At 47.3% G+C, this 25,536-nt stretch overlaps 1 protein-coding gene across 5 annotated transcripts in view; it reads right to left on the bottom strand.

Moving 5' to 3' along the window:
- The window catches only part of WDFY4 (WDFY family member 4), a 305,701-nt gene that overhangs the window by 214,404 nt on the left and 65,761 nt on the right, over positions 1 to 25,536 (bottom strand). For all 5 annotated transcript variants that reach the window (XM_077350999.1, XM_077351000.1, XM_077350998.1 and 2 more), the window contains 5 exons: positions 21,284 to 21,736; positions 18,137 to 18,244; positions 16,171 to 16,361; positions 9,179 to 9,792; positions 1,122 to 1,224 (listed from right to left, as the gene is read on the bottom strand). In XM_077350999.1, the coding sequence (XP_077207114.1) occupies positions 1,122 to 1,224; positions 9,179 to 9,792; positions 16,171 to 16,361; positions 18,137 to 18,244; positions 21,284 to 21,736 (1,469 nt within the window). The remainder of the gene's footprint in view (positions 1 to 1,121; positions 1,225 to 9,178; positions 9,793 to 16,170; positions 16,362 to 18,136; positions 18,245 to 21,283; positions 21,737 to 25,536) is intronic.

Raw genomic sequence — 25,536 nt, 5'->3', positions numbered from 1 at the left:
CTTTCCAACTTTAGTGGATAGTAATTACTTTAACTCTTCCACAGATCTGTCTTCTCTTAGGTTTTCTAGGTTGCAGCTTGCTGTTGGGGTTGGGGATCTCCCAGCTCCAAGAGAGGGGGTAATAAACACAAAATGGTCAAAAGTGATGTGAGAGAAGACGCTGCCTGATTCAGCTCTCTGCTGGATCTTGGAGCATTGTGAATTGGCCTGAGCAAATCCCTGGGCATCCAAAATATTGTATATCTAGATGAATTGCCCAGGTGGAATCCCAGGAATATTTATTGCCACTGACTCCACAGGAGAACATGTCAGTCTACGATCTACCTGTACGTGAGGAGTTGTATATGTATTGTTGCATAATTTGAATAATTTATGGAGTGCTCAGTTTGAATTTTACCTCTGAGGAAGACCTTTAGCCAAAACACATTTGGTTCTTGTATATGGACATAATTTGTACCTTTTAATCGGTACTGAGATGTTTGGACATTTGTCCTTATATTATGCAGAACCAGGGTGTGGGGTGGGGACCTGGGGGGCAGCTATGGTTGCCAGCTGGGCCCATTATGCACAGCCACCGAAACGCCATTTCGGGTCACATGGAAAACGTGGAGGGGGAAGAAGCGAAACAAACCGCTTATGCACAGGACGGGACGCAACGGCGGCAAAACCCAGAGTAACCGATTATGCACATGGCGCCCCCAGTGCCGCTTCTGGTTGCGCCCCGGTCACCCAGAAGCTGTGCTTTCTTCCGCGTTTCGCTAACGCGGCTTTTTTGGCGGCATGCACCGAATCTGCGGCCGGTTGCAGCCGGCGCCATGCGTTATCAGTGATTTTAGTCGCCGTCATTCCACCCCGAATGCGCGCTATCCTCCCCCCCCCCCCCCCCCGTGCATAAGGGACCCTGGAGATCTCCTGGAATTACGATTGGTTTCCAAACTGCAGAAATCAGTTTCCTCCAGCTGCTTTGGAGGGGCATTATATCCCACTGAATCCCCTCCATTTCACTCTGCCCTTCCCAGGCTCCATCTCCAAATCTCCAGGAATTTCCCAACCCAGAATTGGCAACCCAAGGCAAACAACATGAAGGCTTCCCAAGGACTATCCAGCAAAGACTTACTTACCTCTGGCCAAGCATCACTGTAGACCTTGGGAAGCAGCTGCACCATGACCACAAGAGCTCCCGGGTGCACCATCCGGCCTTCCCCAGAGGCTGAACTGCAGGCACTGACAAGAAGAGACCTTTGGCCATCACAACAGGAAGAAGAGCCCTGCTGAAGCAACACCCACCTCTCTCCCAGCATTGGCATTCAGATGCCTTTGTGGCAGGGGAAAGCTTGCATGAGTCACTCCTCACTAAAGAGATCCCAGATGGACACACATACAGGGCTCATTTCAGAAACGGATCCAACAGAAGACAACCTGTTGAAGAGACCCTATTTTCTGTTTCTTTTTTTGGTGCATGCTTTTTTGTGTGCACCATGTGTTCTACTAATGCTCATATGCAATCCTGTGCATTGATAAAGCACCATGCAAGCTCACATCAAGACCACGGTCCCTGTAGGATGGCCAGCCTCTGCCCCCCCCCCCCAGCCACTGACAGGGGGTAGGAGAGCCATGGCAAAAAGTTTTATGAATGCACAAAGGCCTTGATAAGACAGAGGGAAAAGGAGACCTCGGTGAACTGAAAGCCATAGCAAATTAGGTATATAGCTGGGGATTTTTTTAAATGGAACAATATGAGATTTTCAAAAAAGGGGGAAACAGTGGTCATGGGTGACTTCAATTACCCAGATATCTATTGGAAGACCAACTCTGCTAAAAATGCAATCTTTACGTAGTCGTACGTATAGACTGGACTTCAGGAAAGCAGATTTTCACAGACTTGTTGCATAGAGTCCCGTGGTCAAAAAGACTTAAAGAGATGGGCGTCCAAGAGGGCTGGGAGTTTCTTAAAAGTGAAATACTAAAGGCTCAATCACAAACAATTCCCTTGAGAAGAAAAGATGGAAGGAGCCAAGAAGTTCCTGACAATTACAGCGGTTTCTCAATGGAACAGGCTTCCTCGGGAGGTGGTGGGTTCTCCATCTATGGAAATTTTTAAACAGAGGCTAGATAGACATCTGACAGAGAGGCTGATTCTGTGAAGGCAAAGGGGTGGCAGGTGAACAATTGGGATGTGAGTGTCCTGAATAGTGCAGGGGGGTGGACTAGATGACCCATGAGGTGCCTTCCAACTCTATTATTCTATGATTCTACGATTCTATGAGATTCATTATCGCATTAGTTCCACTTCAGAACTGAGACAGGAATATTCAGAATTTCAAAAGCCTGGGGGAACATTCTACTGAGGAGAATTGGGGATGACACCACTGGCCTTGCCTTTTCAGAAGCAGAAATGGTTCCACCAGACAGAGTATGCCAAGCATCACTCCATATTTTTATAAATCCAGGGAGGAAGGAGACTCCCATACATTTCAGCTTCTTGAAATGGGGCGGGGGGTACAGTTCCCTGCCAGAGGGGCTTCCTCTGACCTTCCAAATGATGTTCCGAGGGAAAACGAACTGGCTGGGGAGAGCCCTGGAACAATTCATCCACAAAATAACCTCCAGGTGCAAGGAATGATTGCCAGCCTCCAGGTGGAAATCTCAAAAATAAATCAGCCACAGCCACATGAAGACTGTGAGAAGGAAATATGTAATGAAAGTTCCACGTTTATTTTGTGGTAGTAAGAATTTCAATATTTTAACTCTCTTTTCCCAAACTCCCTTATGACTAGCTTATCAACAGTTTCTGGTAACACTGCTTTCAAATCAAAAACCATCAAAATTCTAATCATATCTCGTCCCTTCAAACTCTCGTTGACATCCAAAGGAAGTCAATGAAGCTGCTACTACCACAAAATAAATGTGGAACTCTCACTATATATTTGCTGGTCATGGTCTTCAAGTTTCGCTAACCTCCAAGTGGAAGCTTGAGATCTGGAATTACAACTGACCGCCAGGCTGTACAAATTGATTCCTGTTTACTTATTTATCTAAAACTCAGAGACATGATGAGTGTCATACCATGGATGAGAATGCTGGAAGGGAAGGGAGCATGTGAAGGGTGGGCGCTACTCAAACAAGAGCTATTGCATGCTCAATCAATGACTATCCCAGAAAGACGAAAACACTGCAGGAGCTCTAAGAAGCCTCTTTGAATGAACAGTGAACTTCAAGAGGAACTAAGAAAGAAAAGGAAAATGTTCAGGAAATGGAGGGAAGGACAGAGCTATAAAGAAGAGTACTTACAGGTTACTAGGCACTGTACATCAATCATCAGAAAGGCCAAAGCTGAGAGTGAGCTAAGATTGGCCAGGGAAGCCCATTGTAACAAGAAAAGATTTTTCAGTTATGTGAGGAGCAAACGTAAAGTAAAGGAGGCAATAGGCCCGCTGTTGGTTGCGGATGGACAAACTCTAACAGAGGATGCAGAGAAAGCAGAAAGGCTTAGTGCCTATTTTACATCTGTTTTTTTCCCACAGGTCAAAGGGTTTAGGCACATCTAGAGATGGCCGTAGCCAAAGGATAGTGTCTGGGTGGCAGGTTAACATGGATAGAGCGGTTGTCGAGAGGCATTTAGCTTCACTGGATGAGTTCAAATCCCCTGGTCCGGATGAAATGCACCCGAGAGTGCTCAAAGAACTTTCCAGAGAACTTGCACAGCCCTTGTCCATCATCTTCGGGATCTCTTTAAGGACCGGAGATGTCCCGGAGGACTGGAAGAGAGCAAACGTTATTCCGATCTTCAAAAAAGGGAGGAAGGATAACCCGGGATGACCCGGGAAACTACAGACCAGTGAGTCTGACCTCTGTTGCGGGGAAAATAATGGAGCAGATATTAAACGGAGTGATCTGCAAACATCTGGAGGACAATTTGGTGATCCAAGGAAGTCAGCATGAATTTGTCTCCAACATGTCCTGCCAGACCAACCTGGTTTCCTTTTTTGACCAAGTAAGAGGTTTGCTGGATCGTGGAAATTCGGATTGATGTCGTTTACTTGGATTTTAGTAAAGCTTTTGACAAGGTTCCCCATGATGTTCTGATGGATAAGTTGAAGGACTGCAATCTGGATTTTCAGATAGTTAAGTGAATAGGGAATTGGTTAGAGAACCGCACTCAAAGAGTTGTTGTCAATGGTGTTTCATCAGACTGGAGAGAGGTGAGTAGCGGGGTACCTCAGGGCTCGGTGCTCGGCCCGGTACTTTTTAACATATTTATTAATGATCTAGATAAGGGGCTGGAGGGACTACTCATCAAGTTTGCAGATGACACCAAATTGGGAGGACTGGCAAATACTCCGGAAGATAGAGACATAGTTCAACGAGATCTGAACACAATGGAAAAATGGGCAAATGAGAACAAGATGCAATTTAATAAAGATAAGCGTAAAGTTCTGCATCTGGGTCAGAAAAATGAAAAGCATGCCTACTGGATGGGGGATACACTTCTAGGTAACACTGTGTGTGAACGAGACTTTGGGGTACTTGTGGATTGTAAACTAAACATGAGCAGGCAGTGTGATGCAGCAGTAAAAATGGCAAATGCCATTTTGGGCTGTATCAACAGGGGCATCACATCAAAAATCACAAGATGTCATAGTCCCATTGTATACGGCACTGGTCAGACCACACCTGGAGTTCTGTGTGCAGTTCTGGAGGCCTCACTTCAAGAAGGACGTTGATAAAATTGAAAGGGTACAGAGGAGAGCGACGAAGATGATCTGGGGCCAAGGGACCAAGCCCTATGAAGATAGGTTGAGGGACTTGGGAATGTTCAGCCTGGAGAAAAGGAGGTTGAGAGGGGACATGATAGCCCTCTTTAAGTATTTGAAAGGTTGTCACTTGGAGGAGGGCAGGAGGCTGTTTCTGTTGGCTGCAGAGGAGAAGACACGCAGTAATGGGTTTAAACTTCAAGTACAACGATATAGGCTAGATATCAGGAATCATAGAATCATAGACTTGGAAGGGGCCATACAGGCCATCTAGTCCAACCCCCTGCTCAACGCAGGATTAGCCCTAAGCATCCTAAAGCATCCAAGAAAAGTGTGTATCCAACCTTTGCTTGAAGACTGCCAGTGAGGGGGAGCTCACCACCTCCCTAGGCAGCCTATTCCACTGCTGAACTACTCTGACTGTGAATTTTTTTTCCTGATATTTAGCCTATTTAAAAAAAAAATTCACAGTCAGAGTAGTTCAGCAGTGGAATAGGCTGCCTAGGGAGGTGGTGAGCTCCCCCTCACTGATACAGCCAGACACCCCGCCCCCCAAGTACACAGATGATTGGAGGAACCCCGAGATTGATGCTACCAGCTGATACTAGCAGATTTCATGCTGGCCTCCAGGTGGGTCAGGGAGGCCTGGAATTACAAGTAATTGACGAACTACAGAGAACAATCCCCCTGGAGAAGAGGGCTGCAACACACCCCTGCTGAGCCCCCTTCCCCTGGCACTGGTAACTCTACAAGCCATTTGGGAATTTCATAGTTTAGTCCCCTACCCTGCCCAGCGTCCCTGAAAGTGGTGCAACTGAGCTTTTAAAGTTCAGAATCTGGCCTGGAAGAATTAGTTATTTCCTGCATTTTTAACAGCTTGGTTTTCTGGATTCACATAAGCACACACACAACACCCCCGCCCTCACCCCCAAAACCTCACAACCCTCACCAAAAATACTCTTTAAGTCAATTTAAAACCTAGTATATTGTGAAAGGGATGTTGTGGGTTGTACCTGCCCCCTAGTGGCATACTGATCTTTCTTAACTCTCAAACATTTCCTGGCAAAACAACTAGGAGGACTAATATGAGATTCCATTAAAACAATTTGAGTTGTCATTGCTTGAACTCTGCAACTCAACCTCAAAGTTTCACTTAAATTGCCAGATGAATTTCACCCAGTTGCCAGATGAATGCTCAGGTCAGAGATTAATATTAGGCTCACACTTTTAAGCTGCCAACCAGAAAAAGTGGCCTTAATGCTACAATTCTACACACACACAAAAGTTGTAACTGAAAACCCAGTATTAAAAACCCAGCCCTGATGCTAGCTTCCTCTCCTCCCTTTTTTGTCTTCCTAACCTCAGATGTTTGACTGTAAGTGTCTTGGATCAGGAACCTGACTTGTTGGGTCATACGGACAAGAACAACAGAAATTAGTTGGCTTTCAGGGCATGATATTTAATAAACAAAATATGTCCTCAAGTGTCCTCCCCTGAGGACATTGGTCATGGCCTGTGAAGACTCACACTCATCAAGGAAACCCTTCATTAGATGTTCTTGTTTCTTACAGCTGCAAAGGTTTGCTCAAGCATACTGAAAGGGCATTGTCTAACACATGTGAAATTAGCCAGTGTTGGAGGGGGAAAATAGCAAGATTCTTACCTAAAGACTAGCATTGCTTACTCTGAGCAATTAAAAATACCCAGTGACATTCCAATAAGGCAAATCAAAGTAAGATAGATCAACAGAAACATTAAATGTTTAAACACATTCTTTCTAACACCAAGTCTAATCTAACAACAATCTTTAGTAGGGCTTTTTGAAGCCTTTCATAATGCATCTGTAATACAGGATGGATGAAATTCAGTGATGTTCCTCTCATAGGGGAGAATCTGTACAGCTAGATGAGAACTTGAAATTTCAGCATTGCCCAGGGATACTGACTCTCTGTTTCAAGCGTATTATTATTCAAACTCCAGCGAGGCCCAGAGCAGTCTGCTTGTGACCCATGTCTGGCAGGCTCCGTATCAGAAGGGTCCAAAGAGGCCAACAGACAAACCATCATTGCTAATGATGCCAGAAATGATTTCCTTGCAAGGAGTGCAGGTTTCCATCAGCAGTGACCTATATCATCAAGAGCTATGGGGCAACCATTGGATGGTGCCTTTCGTCAACATCTGAGCAAGCTCCACGGTTGCCAGATGATGGCTGACTCCCAGCAGGATGGGAGAAGGGCTGAGTGGTCAGAATACGAGAGGACATGGCGCGCGGGGGGGGGGGGGGATCATCGCTTTAGTGGTCACCAGGAGGCACCATAGAATCTCCAGCAGTTCCTGGAGAGCCATGATGTCACTTTTGGATTTCTGCTGCAAATGCTTTTGTGTTCTCTTGCCAATGGTGATTTTTAAAATGAATTTTTCTCCTGCTGGCTGATACGGTGGTACCAAGAAGCACTGGTTGCTGATGGGACTCTCCTACCACAGTGGAAGGCCTGGCGAGCCTAAGAGGTTCTCCGGGCGGAAAAATGCCTAGGGACCTTGGTGGCGGCCCCTGGACAGGGTGGGACTTCTATGAGGCATTGTGTTGCACAGCCTACACTCCACAGCAGCCTTTTTCTCTGTCACCTGGAGATCAGTAATCATCGCAAGAAATCCTGTGTGCCATTTTTTAAAAGGTCTTCAGGAGAAACGGATGACCTGGGATTTCATCCTCTGTGTAGAGAGGCCTGTGCTGAAAAATTATCCTCCTCTGACAACTGGGAAGAAATGCCACCAAAATTATGAACTCCCACCCCAATTGGTTTTTTGAATGCATAAAAAAGTGGGGGCAGCACCTGGTGAACTTGCCCACTAAGATTTGCCAGGTTCTGGTTGAATTCCCCCCCCCCACACACACACACAGGCTTTTGGACAGAGAGGGCAGGTGCACCAACTAGGCAGAGGACACTTTGAAGGGCAGTGCACTACAGAGAACCAGATGGGAAGCCCCATTTAAGAGGAGGCACTCTCAGTGTGGCAGCCCATATGGTGGCAGCCCAGATGACCCAGCTGAGTTTTGGGACCCTTGGGTTTTGGGACCCTTGACCTGAAACACCTGTACAGTTTTCATAGAATCATAGAATCATAGAGTTGGAAGGGGCCATACAGGCCATCTAGTCCAACCCCCTGCTCAACGCAGGATTAGCCCTAAGCATCCTAAAGCATCCAAGAAAAGTGTGTATCCAACCTTTGCTTGAAGACTTCCAGTGAGGGGGAGCTCACCACCTCCTTAGGCAGCCTATTCCACTGCTGAACTACTCTGACTGTGAAAAACTTTTTCCTGATATCTAGCCTATATCGTTGTACTTGAAGTTTAAACCCATTACTGCGTGTCCTCTCCTCTGCAGCCAGCAGAAACAGCATCCTGCCCTCCTCCAAGTGACAACCTTTCAAATACTTAAAGAGGGCTATCATGTCCCCTCTCAACCTCCTTTTCTCCAAGCTGAACATTCCCAAGTCCCTCAACCTATCTTCATAGGGCTTGGTCCCTTGGCCCCAGATCATCTTCGTTGCTCTCCTCTGTACCCTTTCAATTTTATCTACGTCCTTCTTGAAGTGAGGCCTCCAGAACTGCACACAGTACTCCAGGTGTGGTCTGACCAGTGGGACTATGACATCTTGTGATTTTGATGTGATGCCTCTGTTGATACAGCCCAAAATGGCATTTGCCTTTTTTACCGCTGCATCACACTGCCTGCTCATGTTTAGTTTACAATCCACAAGTACCCCAAGGTCTCGTTCACACACAGTGCTACCTAGAAGCGTATCCCCCATCCAGTAGGCATGCTTTTCATTTTTCTGACCCAGATGCAGAACTTTACACTTATCTTTATTGAATTGCATCTTGTTCTCATTTGCCCATTTTTCCATTGTGTTCAGATCTCGTTGAACTCTGTCTCTATCTTCCGGAGTATTTGCCAGTCCTCCCAATTTGGTGTCATCTGCAAACTTGATGAGTAGTCCCTCCACCCCCTCATCTAGATCATTAATAAATATGTTAAAAAGTACCGGGCCGAGCACCGAGCCCTGAGGTACCCCGCTACTCACCTCTCTCCAGTCTGATGAAACACCATTGACAACAACTCTTTGAGTGCGGTTCTCTAACCAATTCCCTATCCACCTAAACTATCTGAAAATCCAGATTGCAGTCCTTCAACTTTCCTGACCTGATGCAGCAGAAGGGGCTCATAAGTTGAAAGAAAGAAAGAAAGAAAGAAAGAAAGAAAGAAAGAAAGAAAGAAAGAAAGAAAGAAAGAAAGAAAGAAAGAAAGAAAGAAAGAAAGAAAGAAAGAAAGAAAGAAAGAAAGAAAGAAAGACTTTGTAGCCCGCTCCTCCCAGTAGGCTCAGGGCTGGTGACAACGGTATAAAATAAAGGTCAAGCATACCTTTCTTTGGGATCCAGATGCTGTCCATCAGCTATTCCTTTATCGTTCAATTTCTGGCTGGAGCCTTCAGTTGCTTCCTGGTGGTTGCTGGTGGTCTCCTGAATGCATGCTGGGGGTGGCCTCTCTGCCCCCAGCTCCAGCTCTGTCCAGCATCTCCTGAGGTGGAAGAGGCCCCCTGTGGCCATCTGATCAAGAAACCTGAATATCCATATGCAGCTTTTTAGCCCAGTAGGGAAAAACTCTGGTGAGCCAATGGCTGTGTTCAAAAATTCGGCAAATGACCTGGTCTTGTGGAGCCCCACAGGGGTCATGCTCCTCTTCTGCGTGGCAAAGCAGCCCAGCAAGGCCAGGTCCTCGGCCAGCTTCTGAAAGAGGCCGTTCTTGTGGAAGAAGTGGCTGTTGGTGGGGTCCGAGTGAAGAGCAGCGGCCATCGCATGGAGGATATGCAACAGGAGGTCCACAAGGTGCCCGTGGCTGACCGAGCTCCACATGGCTGGTGGCGGGTCACACAGGGCACCCTCCATGTCGGAGAGGAGGGAGAGCAGCCCGTTAAAGCCGCTGCTGACTCGGAAGGCGGAACGGGCCCTGGGATGCTCCAGAGTCCTCAGGAGAGACTTTGGCATTGGAGAGAAAGGAAGACAAGGGCTCAATCACAGGGCTCCCTGGGCCACACTCTGGACTCCTTCTCAGTGTTGACAGTAAAGCTGCACCTGGGTTGTCCCACGTGGGGTTGCCAACTCCTGCTTTTGAAATTCCTGGAGACTTTATTTATTTATTTATATTTAACACATTTTTAAGCAGCCTTTATGCCTTGTGGAACTTAAGGCAGCTTATAATAAAACAACATTTAGAAACGCACATAAAAGACCACAATTTAAAATCTCAGTTAGGACTACCAATAAATAAAAACAAAACCAGCTAAACAGTCTTAAGTTGCCTCCTGAAGAGGGAGCTGTGCCCCTCCCTGGGGAGATTGTTCCAAAACCATGGGGGATTTCCCCACAAAAAAGGCCCTCTCTTGTGTGCTTACCAAATGAGCTCCTTTGATTCATTGGATAGTCAAGAGGGCCTTTCCGTTTGATCTTAATTCCGGAGCAGGAACATATGAGAGAAGATGATCCTTCAGGTATCCTGGCCTCAAGCCATGTAGGGTTTCAAAGGTCAGAACCAGCACCTTGGACTGGGCTTGGGAGCAGGGTAGCCTGTGTTATTGCTGTAGCTCAGCGGGCCCCAACCAGTGCCCTGGCTGCAGTGTTCTGTGCTAGCTGCAGTCTCCAAACACTTGTCAAGGGTAGCCCCCAGGAGGGCACAGTTCTGCCTGACCTGCAGGACCTTTTCCATCTGGCCTGTCTGGGCTTTCCCAACATTTAGAGGGCTTTTTCTCTCTCTCAGTTCATCCACCTTGTAGGAATTGCCTTTCCTTCCCAGACCTGAGGCCTTGTCTCTGTGTCTCCCATTGCCCAGGGACCACTTACTGCCTTTTGCATCCCTGGAAGAAAAGCCACTTGCCAACTGCTTAAATTGAATATACAAATAAATGCAGTGTTTGATCACTTCTCATTTTGGGATCTGGGCTCCAGTTGTCATCCCTAACAAGCACTGACCTCAAAGTCAGTGGCTTCTCCTAGACGCTACAGCCTGACCCCGAAGCTGCCATTTGCTCCAGGAAGGGGACATGATCTCTGGGTGAGAACTTCGTCCCCCTACATTAGTCAGCCACCCAAATCCTCTGCATATAATCTTCCGAGAGGTGTCCAGCTCCCCTCTGCCTGCAAAAGATGGCTGAAGAGTGAACAGTTGCCATCATATTGCCCATAAGGGCTTCTGAGTGCACTATGGGGGGTGCATTCTCAGCACCACCCTCACCCCTACTTAATTCTCCAAATGGGTGGGAAAGAACTTGCTAGAAACACAGACGGAAGACTCTATTAATGTCATTCAGTTTTGCATGCTAATGTATCAAACCAGGCAGAGACCCCTGAATGGGGTGCAAATTTAATAAATTGTGCCTCCAAGTATCAGGGTAGCTTTGACACATATCTGGAGAGGTCAGCTTTAACCACATTTCTTTGGGCTCTAACTCTGTTACCATTTAATCGCCTAAGAGTTAGCATCCTTCTGGCTTTAATCTATAAAAGCCCTGCCTGCTGGAAACCCCTAACTCAGTTACGGCTAACGGAATTTATTTTCACATCACATTATTCATTATTCCTTATAATTGCCTGCCACGTGCCACTCTGGAATACTGCAGGGCTAATCACATTTGAGCTCCGGATTTAACAGCTAAATATATATTAGCAAATCAATCTGAATTTGTGCATAATGCAATCACAATCCCGAAGGCAAGATATAATGAATTCATTTTCTTACATTATATATTAACACAGTTATAATTTGTCAGAATTAGGCAACAAAGCTGCAATTCTTTTTTAATACCAGTTTAGGCAAGCAATAAACAGGCTTAAATGTGATTGTTGGGGCTACGGCAATATCAGTTTCTGCATATGCTTCTTAGCCAAGTTCTTAATTTGACTCCAACCTCCCACTGCTTCCCGCTCCCAATCCCCGCCCTGCCACACACCAGATAACCGTGGTGGGAAAAGGGAGCCCGTTAAGAACATTCTCTCCGGTGTCCCTGATGTGGTGACTGTGGGGGCCATGACACCTCCTGACCTCTCTCTTAGCACCCACCAAGTGCTTTGGGGAAGTGGGTGGGGCCCGCTAGGGATCTTCCCCATCAGGGCTTCTGATTGGCATCACAGATTAAAACAACATTGTTCTAGCGGCTGCTGCCCCTGCACTCTTTGCCTCTTTCTCACTCTCCCCTTTTCTCCAGTGCGTTTTTTGGATTGCCGAACGCCCTCTCCCGTGCACTGGGACTTCCTCTGTGGATCCAGCTCCGCCTTCGGCGGCAGCCATTTTGTGGCTGTGCCCATCACCCTTAGAATTCCAAAGGTGCTTCTAGGATCAGAAAGACTGGGGACCCCTGCTCTAGCAGGACCCTGCGGATGGAGCCACACTACTCAGTTCTGGTGCAATTGCCCTCAGTTATACAGGCTGTTCTTTCGGAAGTTGCAGAAGAGAGAGGCAACAATCCACCTTGCTCTCCCATTTACACTCCTGATGCAGTGGTTTCTGTGGCATGGCTGCCCTTAATGCTACAAGCAGGAAAAAATGGAACCTGAGCCTGGAGTTTCCAGCTGGTGGCACTTGGGGGCAGCCTGGGCATTGCTCCAATTCTTCCCTGAGCACTGGATGCAGGGCACTTAGTAGGACTGCATACATTCCTTCCAAGGTGCCCAGATATTAGGGTCACCACATATGGGCTGGAGATACCTGGCAATGAGGGGGGGGGCAGAGCCTCAGATGGGGACGGTGTGGAAAGGGGAGAGACTTAAATGAGTTATAATACCATTGAGTTCACCTTCCAGAGTGGTCATTCTTCTCCAAGAAGAACTAATCTCTGCCACCTGGAGATCAGTTGGAATCCCAGGAGATCTCTAGCTGCCATCTGGAGGTAACTAGACTCCATTAGCCCACTTAAAAACCCCTCAAGCCAGGCTGCAGTCCATTTATGAATGAAGACTGTGACTTATCAAACATTTTGAGATCAAGAAAGTTGAAAACACACAAATTAAACCTGGGAGGTCTGTCATCGCATCTTCGGCATCCAACAGTTCCAAGATTGTTCTATCTCTACGTTTCTGTGTTCGACTGTACAAAGAGAGATCCTTCAAGGACTTTCCATGTATGCTGCTCAGGCTTTGTAGCAGAGCAGTTTGCTTGGCTATTGGTATGCAAATATTTTATAATGTTTAGGTCTTTCTTATTTTCTTTTCACTTTTGTTAAGACACTGTTTGGCACACTTGCTTGATAAACATTGCTTAATGGTAACTCCTTCCCCCACTCTATGATATAGCTTTACAGCCATTCACTACTGCTATTCTGACTGATGACTTATATGCTGTGGTTCCCGTTAATTCTTCTTACCATCTGGAGGGTGGCAACCCTACCAGACAAACATTTCCTACCACTCCATGTCTGAGCATGCAGACTTCAGCGGAGGGCACTTGCCACAACACTGAGCAAGGAGAAATGCTCTTTCGAGGTTGTGGTGAAGGGCAGTGATTTCCAAGGGCAGGAGCGCACACCACCACAGGGCCATGAGAATGCAGAGCGTCTGTTGGTCTCTGGCCCCGACCTGGAGCGCCCAGGCTAGCCCAGTCTTCTCAGGTCTCAGGAGCTAAGCCAGGTCAGCCCTGGCTAGTGCCTCCAGCAAGGAAGTGGAAGGCTACCGTGCAGAGGCAGGCAATGACATCTCGCCTCTGCGGGTCTCCTTGAACTTCATGGGGTCACCCTGAGTAGGCTGTGACTCAATGGCAAGGGTGGAAGAGCAAGAGCTCAGTGCTGAACTGCTTGACTGAGAGTGTCCTTTACCAGCTTCTGCAGATCCTTCCCAACAGGAGTAACTGCAAAATTGCTGGGCATGCAGCCTCCCCACACGTCCATCACCAGATGCTACAAAGGGTCATTTGGAATTTAAAGGCTGTTGGCATTTGGCAACACAGGACATAACAGGAGACAGTCTGGATTTCACGCCTCAAATGATCTTTATCCTGCAAATTAGATCTGAAACTGTTTACAGCTGCTAAGATGAACTCTGCTTCCTATTGGAAATCTGCTGCCCCTCCGTCATTCAATGCCTGGCGGAGAAGAAGGTGGCCAGTTGCTCCAATGGCTGAGCTCACATGGCTCACGAGACCTGAACTCTGAGTCCTGGCAGCCCAGTCAGTTGAAACTTGAGTTTATGTATTGCTTCTTGGAAAGGAATAGTGACTTTCAAGTTCCCATCCATTTGTCTTTTTTATTTCCTACAGATATTAAGGACCATTAAAAAAACTGATACAAAAGTATGTTTTTAACTCAGAGATATCACCAATCAAATCAAAATTCAGAGAGAGAAAGAAACAAAAGAGGGGGGGGGGTGACTATCTCTTTCAGGCTCTCCTCTTTGACTAAAGGCACATAAAACACAGCCCCAAATGCCAATTTCAGCCCCAGATGGGCTCTTTCAGGTCTCTTGGCCCTACGCCATTAGAGTATTAAAACTGAGCCCAAGCAACTACAACAGGATCTGGATGTAAACTGGCAACTGATACAGCAATGCATATATAGTGAAGATAATATGGAAACTATACCAGGTTCCAGTTAGAAGCTTTAATGGGCTCCACTGAACATCGGAACAATTATCAAGGGCTGCCCCCAAAGAGAACATAATACAATAATCCAAAGTGGATGTTACTGGGGCACATGTGACTACCACTGCTGCTGGGATGCCAAACGAAAGTGCTTCCATGCACACCTGATTCAGATTCAGAGTACCTTTATTGGCATACCTGTAGACCTCAGCATACTTTCTTCCACAAAGAAGAAAGGGAGGGTTCAGAAGTAACCCTTCCCCCCATACTGTAAGCCTTATCCATCAAGGGGAATACACAACCCTCACCAGAAGACACTGATAGGCCAATTCTAGATTCGCTTTAATTTCAACCAATGTCATTTCTATCTTGACTGAGTAGATGAAGCTTCTGTCACCACCTTCAAAGTCCTCCAGTTTATGGAAGAGAGAGATAGATGGTACGTAATCCACATAAAAAGGTAAAGGTATCCCCTGTGCAAGCACCGGGTCATCTCTGACCCTTGGGGTGACGCCCTCTAGCGTTTTCTTGGCAGACTCAATACGGGGTGGTTTGCCAGTGCCTTCCCCAGTCATGACCGTTTACCCCCCAGCAAGCTGGGTACTCATTTTACCGACCTCGGAAGGATGGCAGGCTGAGTCAACCTTGAGCCGGCTGCTGGGATTGAACTCCCAACCTCATGGGCAGAGCTTCAGACTGCATGACTGCTGCCTTACCACTCTGCACCACAAGAGGCTCTGTAATCCACATACTGATGGCAATAATTTTGCTTATACTGGGATAATTTTTTTCAGTCTTTGAGCCGCCACAAGACTTTTCTTTATATTGATGGCACTGTGTTTTAGATCTCCAGGTGGTATCTCACTGGGTTCATACTTAATAGCATGGCAGACAAAATGGAACTCTAAAGATAACAGAGTGTCAAAAAGTCTTCTGAGACCCATCTGCCAGGAAAGGTTGGAGCCATTGCAAAATACTACCTTCTACTACCTTGAAGATTTTGGACTATCTTCAATTCTGCTCGCTCCCCTCTTCCCCCCAATCATGGAATCAAAACTGCATGGTCACCTCATTTAAAGAACTTTATTGGACTGGTGATGGGAGAATGTATTCCTGTTAGCACTTCAGATCTCTCAGTGACTTTCAGCATCGTTGACTGTGGTACTCTTCCTCTTCAACTGGCTGGGACAATATTGGTAGAAAATGCCATCAGGCCACAGCCAACCTAGGCAACCCCTGCCAGGGTTTCAAGGCAAGAGACGGCCAGAGATGGTTTGCCATTGCCAGCCTCTGCGTTGCACCCCTTGTCCTCCTTGGTGGTCTCCCACCCAAGCACTAACCAGATCTGATCCTGCTTAACTTTTGAGATCTCACAAGCTTAGGCTAGCCTGGCCCATCCAGGTCAAGACAGATGAACAGAAGTGGTTGGCCATTGCTTGCCTCTGCATGGCACCCCTGGAGTCCCTTGGTGGTCTCCCACCCAAGTCCTAACCAGAGCCAACCCTGTTTAGTTTCTAATACCAGACGAGATTGGACTACCCAGAGCCACTGAGGCTCACACATGGGTTACTGCATTATAGTCTTACATGCTTCTTGCCTACCAAATGACCTCCTTTGTGTATATGTCTGCTCAGGTTTTACACCATACTTGTTTTATTGAAGCATGCATTTTAAAAAAAATGGCATTTTGCCTGCTGCAGATTCAGACCGAAGAAAGGACAAGCACTAAGGCCAGACACTTTAAAGTGGGGGGGGGGGTTAGAAGCCCCCAAGAGACATGCCATCTTTCTCACCTTCAGCAGATCTAGTTTGAGGTCCAGTTCCCCTTGGGTGGAAGAGCAGAGGGCTCCGACCACAGTGCTCATGTACTCCTCGGGGTTCACCACCAACAGCTGCTCCAGGATCACCAGTGTGTCAGTTCGGTACAGCTCATCATCCAGAAAGATCTTGATGTACGGAACCATCCCATAATCCCGAAGAACCACTAAAGAAAGGGTCATTAGTTCACTGGGTCATGCTCACACCCAATTGTTGCTAATTGATTGCCATTTAATGATAGTATTTTGAAGACTAACTAGATTACTTTGAATGCACGCCCTCTTAAACAGACCACCTAAGTTTTAGATCTGGAGGTGGGGGGGAGGGAACAGAAAAATTAACCAGACAGATTTATGGGAGACAAGAAAGTAAGGATGTTTCACTGGTGACCAAAGTCAGGATAATTCATGCCATAGTATATCCCAGTACTATGTACAGGTGCAAAAGTTAAACAATGAAGAACACTGAAAGTTGATTCATTTGGAAACATAGCACTGGAGGAAACTTCTGTGGATACCACGGCCCACAAGAAAGACAAATCAGTGTGTTCAAGCCTGAACACTCCCTAGAAGACGAAATGTCCAAAGTGAGGCTATTGTACTTTGGTGACATTATGTAAGACAAGAGTCACAGGAAAAGACAATCATGCTAGGAAGAGTTGAAGGCAGCTAGGAAAGAGGAAGACCCAACAGGAACGGGATGGGCTCCATCAAGGAAATCTTGGCCCTTAGTTGGCATGACCACATCAGTTCACGGGACTCCCATAAGTCAGAAGCGATAATGGAACTTAATACACACACACACACACAATTAATAACTGTATAAGGGTTGGCAATACAACACTGTGGCACTCAGCACACCAGGGTGGCCAAACTGTGGCTCTCCAGAGGTCTTAAACCAAACAATAACAAACCAGGACACTTCTCAGGCAATTAAAAAATGAAAAAGAACTAAGTAGCAGGTCCAGATGAATTAAGAGCAAAAGCACTGTAAACATTTTGAAGACGTCTCATTACCAAACACACTGAATGAGAATTTCTCTGAAGGGCCCTAGATGGAAAGGCTTTGTTAGGCTTTGTCAGGCAAATGTGGATGAACAGGATGTTTGGCCTACAGAACCTGAGCAAATTTAGGAGACAAACCTCCTGGGCACATTGGAGGCAGGGAGGCAGCAGAACAACCTATGACTGATCATTGGACAAAAGTGTGTAAAATCAGGCTATAGACATGCATTGTTGGCTACTGTGCTTTGGTTGTGCCCCCATGCAGCTGCTGCTTTAACCAGCAAGGGACACTTGCAAGACCCTCAAGGGGCAGTGGGGGCCCAGGTCACTGCTGTCTGGACTTTTGATGAGCACCATGCACAGCCTCCCTTCCGCCAGTCTAAACGGGAACGAACTGTATGCGAGAGTTGCTTTGTGTTCTAAGGAAATATGTGCAAGGATTCATGAGCCTATGAATTCACAATCCACTGAAAGCACAATCCACGTGCAGCTGGAACCACCCACAGGGCAACGGGCATCCTTCACAACTTTTCTTGCAGGTCAGTCAGCACTCGTCTGTAGCCAGTGCCCAACATTGAGTCCATCAGCTCTGCTAAAGTGAAAGCACAAAACGGAGAGAATTTTCTGTGGGAAGCAAGGGGAGAGCTCAATGCATTAGATATGCATGGCCATACACCTTCTCACCCCCCACCCCGCCCCAATTCTTGCTTTGGTGGGGGCGGGGATTGCCAGGGTGATAGTGGGCCCTGCTTGAGCCAAGGGTGGAAGGTGAAGTTCTAGTAGAAAATGGAGGTTGCTCTTCAGTCACTGGTTCCATGTGGAGCATGTGATCAGGACACAGGTCTGGATGTGCAGCACAGGGAGTTGTTGTGGCTGTTGGGGGGAGTTATGGCTGCCATGCTGTGTGAAGGTGCAGAGAGATCTGGACTGCCCTTACCAGTGTTCCTAGCAGACCCCGTCAGGAGGACGGCCACCATCTTCAGCATCCCACTGTTGCGCTCTCTTTCCATGGTGTACTCTTGACCTCCAGGGGTTTGGGCCCCACCTGTGGACAAAGAAACCAGACCAATCTCCTGAGCATTAACCCTGAGGATAAGTTAGTGAGGTCATACAGGGGGGGGGGGGGAAATAACCTAACTCCTCAAAACAAGCCCAAGGTGTCTCACTGTTATGAACTGTCTGGAAAATGAAGATATGGCAATGGCATGTGGAAGAAGAGAACATGGTGGCCTGCGGTTGGTGCTGTGGAAGACCAAAAGAAGGGATGGGACAGCAGCAGTGGGCCCAAGAAAAGCACAAAGGGAAAGGGGGGAAGAGCTGCCCACCCACTCTGGCCCATGGTCAGCTACAGGGAAATCTCTGTTAACTATGGAGGACTAACCCCCTTCGGAGAAATGGTAATGCTATTCTTTCTTTAAAGTAGGTACTTTCCTGTGGAGTGAAAGTGTTGAAAGTGTTTCTGTCCCCAAATCTGGATTTCATGTCATTACAAATTGGGTTGTCAACTCCAGGTTCTGGAATTTCCAGCACCCAGGAGGGGCCTGGAGAAGTAGGACAGATGTATAGAAAGCCCCTGGGTCTCTAACCTTTCTGAGACTGTGGGCACCTGTAGAGTTCTGACCCAGCATCATGGGTGCAACCACAAAATGGCTGCTGTAGTAAGTTGAGCCAGGCACAAAATGGCTGCCACAGCTTCCCTTCAACCACACAGTGAAGATAGTTGTGCCGCTGGTGGCAGACACTGCTAAAGCAATGTTTTAAAAAATCTGCACAGCCAATCAAAACTCTAACGAAAGATGCAGAGAAAGCAGAAAGGCTTAGTGCCTATTTTACATCTGTTTTTTCCCACAGGTCTAAGTGTTTAGGCACATCTAGAGATGGCTGTAGCCAAAGGATAGTGTCTGGGTGGCAGGTTAACATGGATAGAGAGGTGGTCGAGAGGCATTTAGCTGCACTGGATGAGTTCAAATCCCCTGGTCCAGATGAAATGCACCCGAGAGTACTCAAAGAACTTTCCAGAGAACTTGCACAGCCCTTGTCCATCATCTTCGGAACCTCTTTAAGGACTGGAGATGTCCCGGAGGACTGGAAAAGAGCAAACGTTATTCCGATCTTCAAAAAAGGGAGGAAGGATGACCCGGGAAACTACAGACCAGTGAGTCTGACCTCTGTTGTGGGGAAGATAATGGAGCAGATATTAAAGGGAGCGATCTGCAAACATCTGGAGGACAATTTGGTGATCCAAGGAAGTCAGCATGGATTTGTCTCCAACAGGTCCTGCCAGACCAACCTAGTTTCCTTTTTTGACCAAGTAACAGGTTTGCTGGATCGGGGAAATTTGGTTGATGTCATTTACTTGGATTTTAGTAAAGCTTTTGACAAGGTTCCCCATGATGTTCTGATGGATAAGTTGAAGGACTGCAATCTGGATTTTCAGATCGTTAGGTGGATAGGGAATTGGTTAGAGAACCGCACTCAAAGAGTTGTTGTCAATGGTGTTTCATCAGACTGGAGAGAGGTGAGTAGCGGGGTACCTCAGGGTTCGGTGCTCGGCCCGGTACTTTTTAACATATTTATTAATGATCTAGATGAGGGGGTGGAGGGACTACTCATCAAGTTTGCAGATGACACCAAATTGGGAGGACTGGCAAATACTCCGGAAGATAGAGACAGAGTTCAACGAGATCTGAACACAATGGAAAAATGGGCAAATGAGAACAAGATGCAATTTAATAAAGATAAGTGTAAAGTTCTGCATCTGGGTCAGAAAAATGAAAAGCATGCCTACTGGATGGGGGATACGCTTCTAGGTAGCACTGTGTGTGAACGAGACCTTGGGGTACTTGTGGATTGTAAACTAAACATGAGCAGGCAGTGTGATGCAGCGGTAAAAAAGGCAAATGCCATTTTGGGCTGTATCAACAGAGGCATCACATCAAAATCACAAGATGTCATAGTCCCATTGTATACGGCACTGGTCAGACCACACCTGGAGTACTGTGTGCAGTTCTGGAGGCCTCACTTCAAGAAGGACATCGATAAAATTGAAAGGGTACAGAGGAGAGCGACGAAGATGATCTGGGGCCAAGGGACCAAGCCCTATGAAGATAGGTTGAGGGACTTGGGAATGTTCAGCCTGGAGAAAAGGAGGTTGAGAGGGGACATGATAGCCCTCTTTAAGTATTTGAAAGGTTGTCACTTGGAGGAGGGCAGGATGCTGTTTCTGCTGGCTGCAGAGGAAAGGACACGCAGTAATGGGTTTAAACTTCAAGTACAACGATATAGGCTAGATATCAGGAAAAAGTTTTTCTCAGTCAGAGTCGTTCAGCAGTGGAATAGGCTGCCTAAGGAGGTGGTGAGTGCCCCCTCACTGGAAGTCTTCAAGCAAAGGTTGGATACACACTTTTCTTGGATGCTTTAGGATGCTTAGGGCTAATCCTGCGTTGAGCAGGGGGTTGGACTAGATGGCCTGTATGGTCCCTTCCAACTCTATGATTCTATGATTCTATGATTCTATGATTCTAAAGGTCAATGAAAAACCTTGCTGGGCAAAAGGCCTGCCTAACTGCACATAGATTTTAGAAACACTTGGTGGGCACAAAGAAAGGTATGGGCAGGCACCACATTGGAAACCCCAGAGAGCAGCCTTGTTCAACCTTTTGACTGTAGAGTAACCTCTGAAAAATTCTGCAGGCTTTGAGGTAAACCTGAAGAGATGTCAGCTGGCCATGCATCCCTGCCACACCCCCAGAAGTGGCCTGTCATCCCCTTTCTCCTTCCAACCCACCCAGCTAGAGGGAAAACAGTGACACCCTCATCCCAAGAGGACTCACTCAACTGGATTGAAATGCCAGGCAGGCCGCAGCAACAGGCAGGAGTCTGGTCCCCCTCCCCCCGCCCCAATTTCAGAAGCAGCCCCCAGGCCTGCATCAGACTGAGCCTGAACCAGAATAACAAAAACACAAAACACACACACACACTATATATGTGTGTGTGTGTGTGAGTGTATATCTTTAACATACACCCGGGTAACTGTAGTTGGGACATGCTGACAGAGTGAGGGAGGGCCAGAAGTGCTGCATACCTTTCCTCCTCAGCAGCTTTGCTTCTTTGCGCAGTTGAGCCAGGAGCATCCCCAAGAGCCCCGAGTCTCGGAAAATGTCTGTGAAGAGCAGGTCCCTTTGGCTGACCTGGCAGAGGCAGTGCAGGGCCCTTGCGGTGCTAAGTGGGTCCACATTCTCCTTGATCAGCGACTGAATCTCCTTCAGGATATCATGGGGGATGTAGTAGAGGTCCAGAACCACCGACTCAACCAGCTGGAAGAACTGCATCTGGATCTGGGGGGGCTTAAGGGGCAGGAGGCCAACAAACTGGGAGATGGGCTGCAGCGACCATTCCAGGAGAAAGAAGTTCATGGGATCCCAGCTCCAGATGGCCTTTATGGCCAGCAAGATATGCTGGCCAAGGGACGGGTTGTCAGTCTTCCGAAACAAGGATTCAAGCACCTGGAAAGCCTTCAGGTTTCTCACTCTATTTCCTACGGAAACAAAAGCAAGAACCACAATTTCTGCCACAGACTCACTCCCATTAGTGAAAACACAAGACTCAGAAAGGTTGACAGCTATGGAAAGGAACAGAGGCTGCCTAACAAAAGTGTGTGTGTGTGTGTGTGTGTGTGTGTGTATGTGGAGGGTCATCAGTGCCCTTGGAGGAAGCGGCTGCTTTGGGGGGTGGATTCTATGGCACTGCACCCCCTGGATATCCACTCATTTCCCAACCCTAGTTGACAACCCCATTGAGATGAAGATAGGTATGACAGCCTCCAGATGGCATCTGGGGCCCCAGTTTTACACCTCATCTCCAGACAGCAGGGGGCACTTCCCCTGGAGAAACCGGCTGCTTGGGAGGGTGGAATCTGTGCCACTGAACCCCACTGAGGGTCAGGGATGCCAGCCTCTGGGTGGGGCCTGGGGATTCAACAGCCGGACGGCTGGACATCCTCAGTGTGTGACGTGACATACCAGTGCAACGTGTGGAGCACGTGGAGAGAGCTGCTGGGGAGTGCTGCTGCTGCTGACCAGGTGAGGCTATTGTGGTGCTGAGTGAGCTGATTGCTGGGAGGATTAAAAAGAGCTGCTCCTCGCCAGAGGCAGAGCTCAGACAACTGAGAGCACGTGGAGAGAGCTGTTGGGGAGTGCTGCTGCTGCTGCTGCTGCTGAGCAGTTGCACTGGCTAGAAGTTACAATGAACCTCCAGGACACTCATCCCATCATCTGCAGTGAGTGTGTTATGATTGCCTTCCTCCCTGAAGACAAGATGGACTACATCTGCCCCAAGTGTAAACTGGTAAGACTTTTGGAGGAAAGGATTAGGGGCTTAGAAGAGAGGATTATTACTCTGACCCAAATTAAGAAAGGGGAGGAGTTCATAGACCAGAGCTGCGCAACTCAGAATAAAGAGGATACAACCAGTCCTGAAGAGGAAAAGGGGATTGACCTCATCACAAAGCCTCTGCAGACAGTTAGGAAAAAGACTCAACGGCGTAGAGCGAGACGGTTCTCGGGGCCTTTGGAGCTCCAGAATAGATTTCAGCCCCTTGCAGAGGAGGTGAAAGTTTCAACGAGGGAAGAGGTTCCAAAAGAGGTGAAGAAGCCACGGGGATAGAAGGAAATGGTGTTGAGAAGGAAAAAAAAAAAGAAGAGTACTGATAATTGGAGACTCCCTGCTAAGAGGAATGGATCGCCATGTGGCTGGGACCGACCCCCTAACCAGAGAGGTGTGTTGCTTGCCAGGGGCAAAAATTAAAGACGTTTCAGAACGGCTGCTCAAACTCCTCAAATCTACGGATCGCTACCCATTTGTGAAGGTTCATGTGGGAACCATCGCTCCTATTAAAATAGGAATACCATCGCTCCTATTAAAACAGACTATCAAGAACTAGGGAGGAAGCTCAAGCGAATGGGGGCACAAGTGGTATTCATTTCAATCTTGCCTGTCAAGGGAAGAGGAATGCGTCGGGAGAGCAAGATAATGGAGGTGAATCAGTGGCTGCGTAGTTGGTGCCGGCAGGAGAGATTTCATTTATCAAATGGTAGATAAACCCAGAATGTTCAAACTACCACACCATTGCACTCACTTCTCATGCTAGCAAAGTTATGCTCAAAATCCTACAAGCTAGGCTCCAGCAATATATGGACTTCCAGAAGTACTTCCAGAAGTACAGGCAGGATTTCGAAGAGGCAGACGAACTAGAGATCAAATTGCCAACATACGCTGGATCATGGAGAAATCTAGGGAGTTCCAGAAGAACGTCTACTTCTGGTTCATTGACTATGCTAAAGCCTTTGATTGTGTGGAGCACAACAAATTATGGCAAGTTCTTAAAGAGATGGGAATACCAGAGAATCTTATCTGTCTCTTGAGAAAAATATATGGAGGTCAAGAAGCAAGAGTGAGAACCGAGCATGGAATCACTGATTGGTTCAAAGTTGAGAAAGGAGTTCAGCGGAGTCGACTGAAGATGGCGCCATAAAAGCTGGACTTCTGTTCAGCTCTTAAGCCATGCCGAGGGTCAGGAGCTTCTGCACCTGGCTGACCTGAGCAGATACGCAAATCTGCTCGCCGGTCGCCCCAGGAACCGGGAACGGCATCCTGAGGGTCCTACAGATCCGTGGGGAGGTAGGGGGACCGAGCTCCCCGGATCAACAGCGGCGTGTGCTCAAGGTCACGATGGCGCCCTTGTCGCAAACAACTTTACAAGCTTGAAACGACCAGCTGACCTTACATTCTTCCCAGACCATCTTTTACCAGATTGACAGGAGCGCTGACAGAAGCTGAAGTCTACAACAGTAAGGATTGAAAGCTTTCTGGCTTTTCTCTTTCTTCTCCCACAAGCTCTTCCCCCCCCCTCCTCAACAAATTTACAAGTGAATTCCCTCTTTCGTCGAGTGAGAGACTCCCAGCTAATTATACCCACTAACCAAACAAAGAGAGACCTTTGAAGTTTTGTTGGAAAAAGTTCAGTGGGGGTAGCTGACTTGATACGGAGATCGACAAACTGATAATTTGGGATCGCCCGTGCTCCCGCGAGACCACAGGAGACTTTTTGTTTATAATTTGTGATTTCAGGGCGAAATATCAACAACCTCAGACATGCAGATTATACCACTCTAATGGCAGAAAGTGAAGAGAAACTAAAGAGCCTGTTGATGCGGGTGAAGGAGGAGAGTGTAAAAGTTGGATTGAAACTCAACATCAAGAAAACAAAGATCATGCAGATAGGGACTGCAGCAAAGAAATTAAAAGACACTTGCTCCTGGGGAGGAAAGCTATGGCAAATCTAGACAGCATCCTAAAAAGCAGAGACATCACCCTGCCAACAAAAGTGCATTTAGTTAAGGCTATAGTATTCCCAGTTGCAATGTATGGCTGTGAAAGTTGGACCATAAGGAAGGCTGAGCGTCAAAGAATTGAGGCTTTTGAACTCTGGTGCTGGAGAAGACTCTTGCAAGTCCCTTGGACTGCAAGGCGAACAAACCGGTCAATCCTAGAGGAGATCAGCCCAGACTGCTCCTTAGAAGACCAGATCCTGAAGATGAAACTCAAATACTATGGCCACCTCATGAGAAGGAAGGACTCCCTGGATAAGAGCCTAATGCTGGGAGCGATTGAGGGCAAAAGAAGAAGGGGACGACAGAGAATGAAGTGGCTGGATGGAGTAACTGAAGCAGTAGGTGCAAACTTAAATGGACTCCGGGGAATGGTAGAGGACAGGAAGGCCTGGAGGATCATTGTCCATGGGCTGCAATGGGTCGGACACGACTTCGCACCTAACAACAACAACAAGATGAACCCACAAGAGGTTCAGCAATACTGGACTTAATACTGACCAACAGGCAAGAGTTTGTGGATGAGGTGAAGGAGGTGGGGACCCTAGGGGGAAGTGACCATTTCCTCACAGAATTCCTTTTGAGATGGGGAGGCAAGGAAGTTTGTAGCCAGACACGGATGTTGGATTTTCATAGGGCAAACTTTAATAAACTCAGAGACATGATGAGTTTCATACCATGGACGAGAATGCTGGAAGGGAAGGGAGCATGTGAAGGGTGGGCACTGGTCAAATAAGAGCTATTGCATGCTCAATCAATGACTATCCCAGAAAGACAAAAACACTGCAGGAGCTCTAAGAAGCCTATTTGGATGAACAGAGAACTTCAAGAGGAACTAAGAAAGAAAAGGGAAATGGAGGGAAATGGAGGGAAGGACAGAGCTCTAAAGAAGAGTACCTACTGGTTACTAGGCACTGTAGATCAATCATCAGAAAGGCCAAAGCTGAAA

This window comes from Paroedura picta, chromosome 8, assembly GCF_049243985.1.
Source record: "Paroedura picta isolate Pp20150507F chromosome 8, Ppicta_v3.0, whole genome shotgun sequence".
Taxonomy (NCBI): Eukaryota; Metazoa; Chordata; class Lepidosauria; order Squamata; family Gekkonidae; genus Paroedura; species Paroedura picta.
This window is presented reverse-complemented; position numbering and strand designations above follow the sequence as displayed.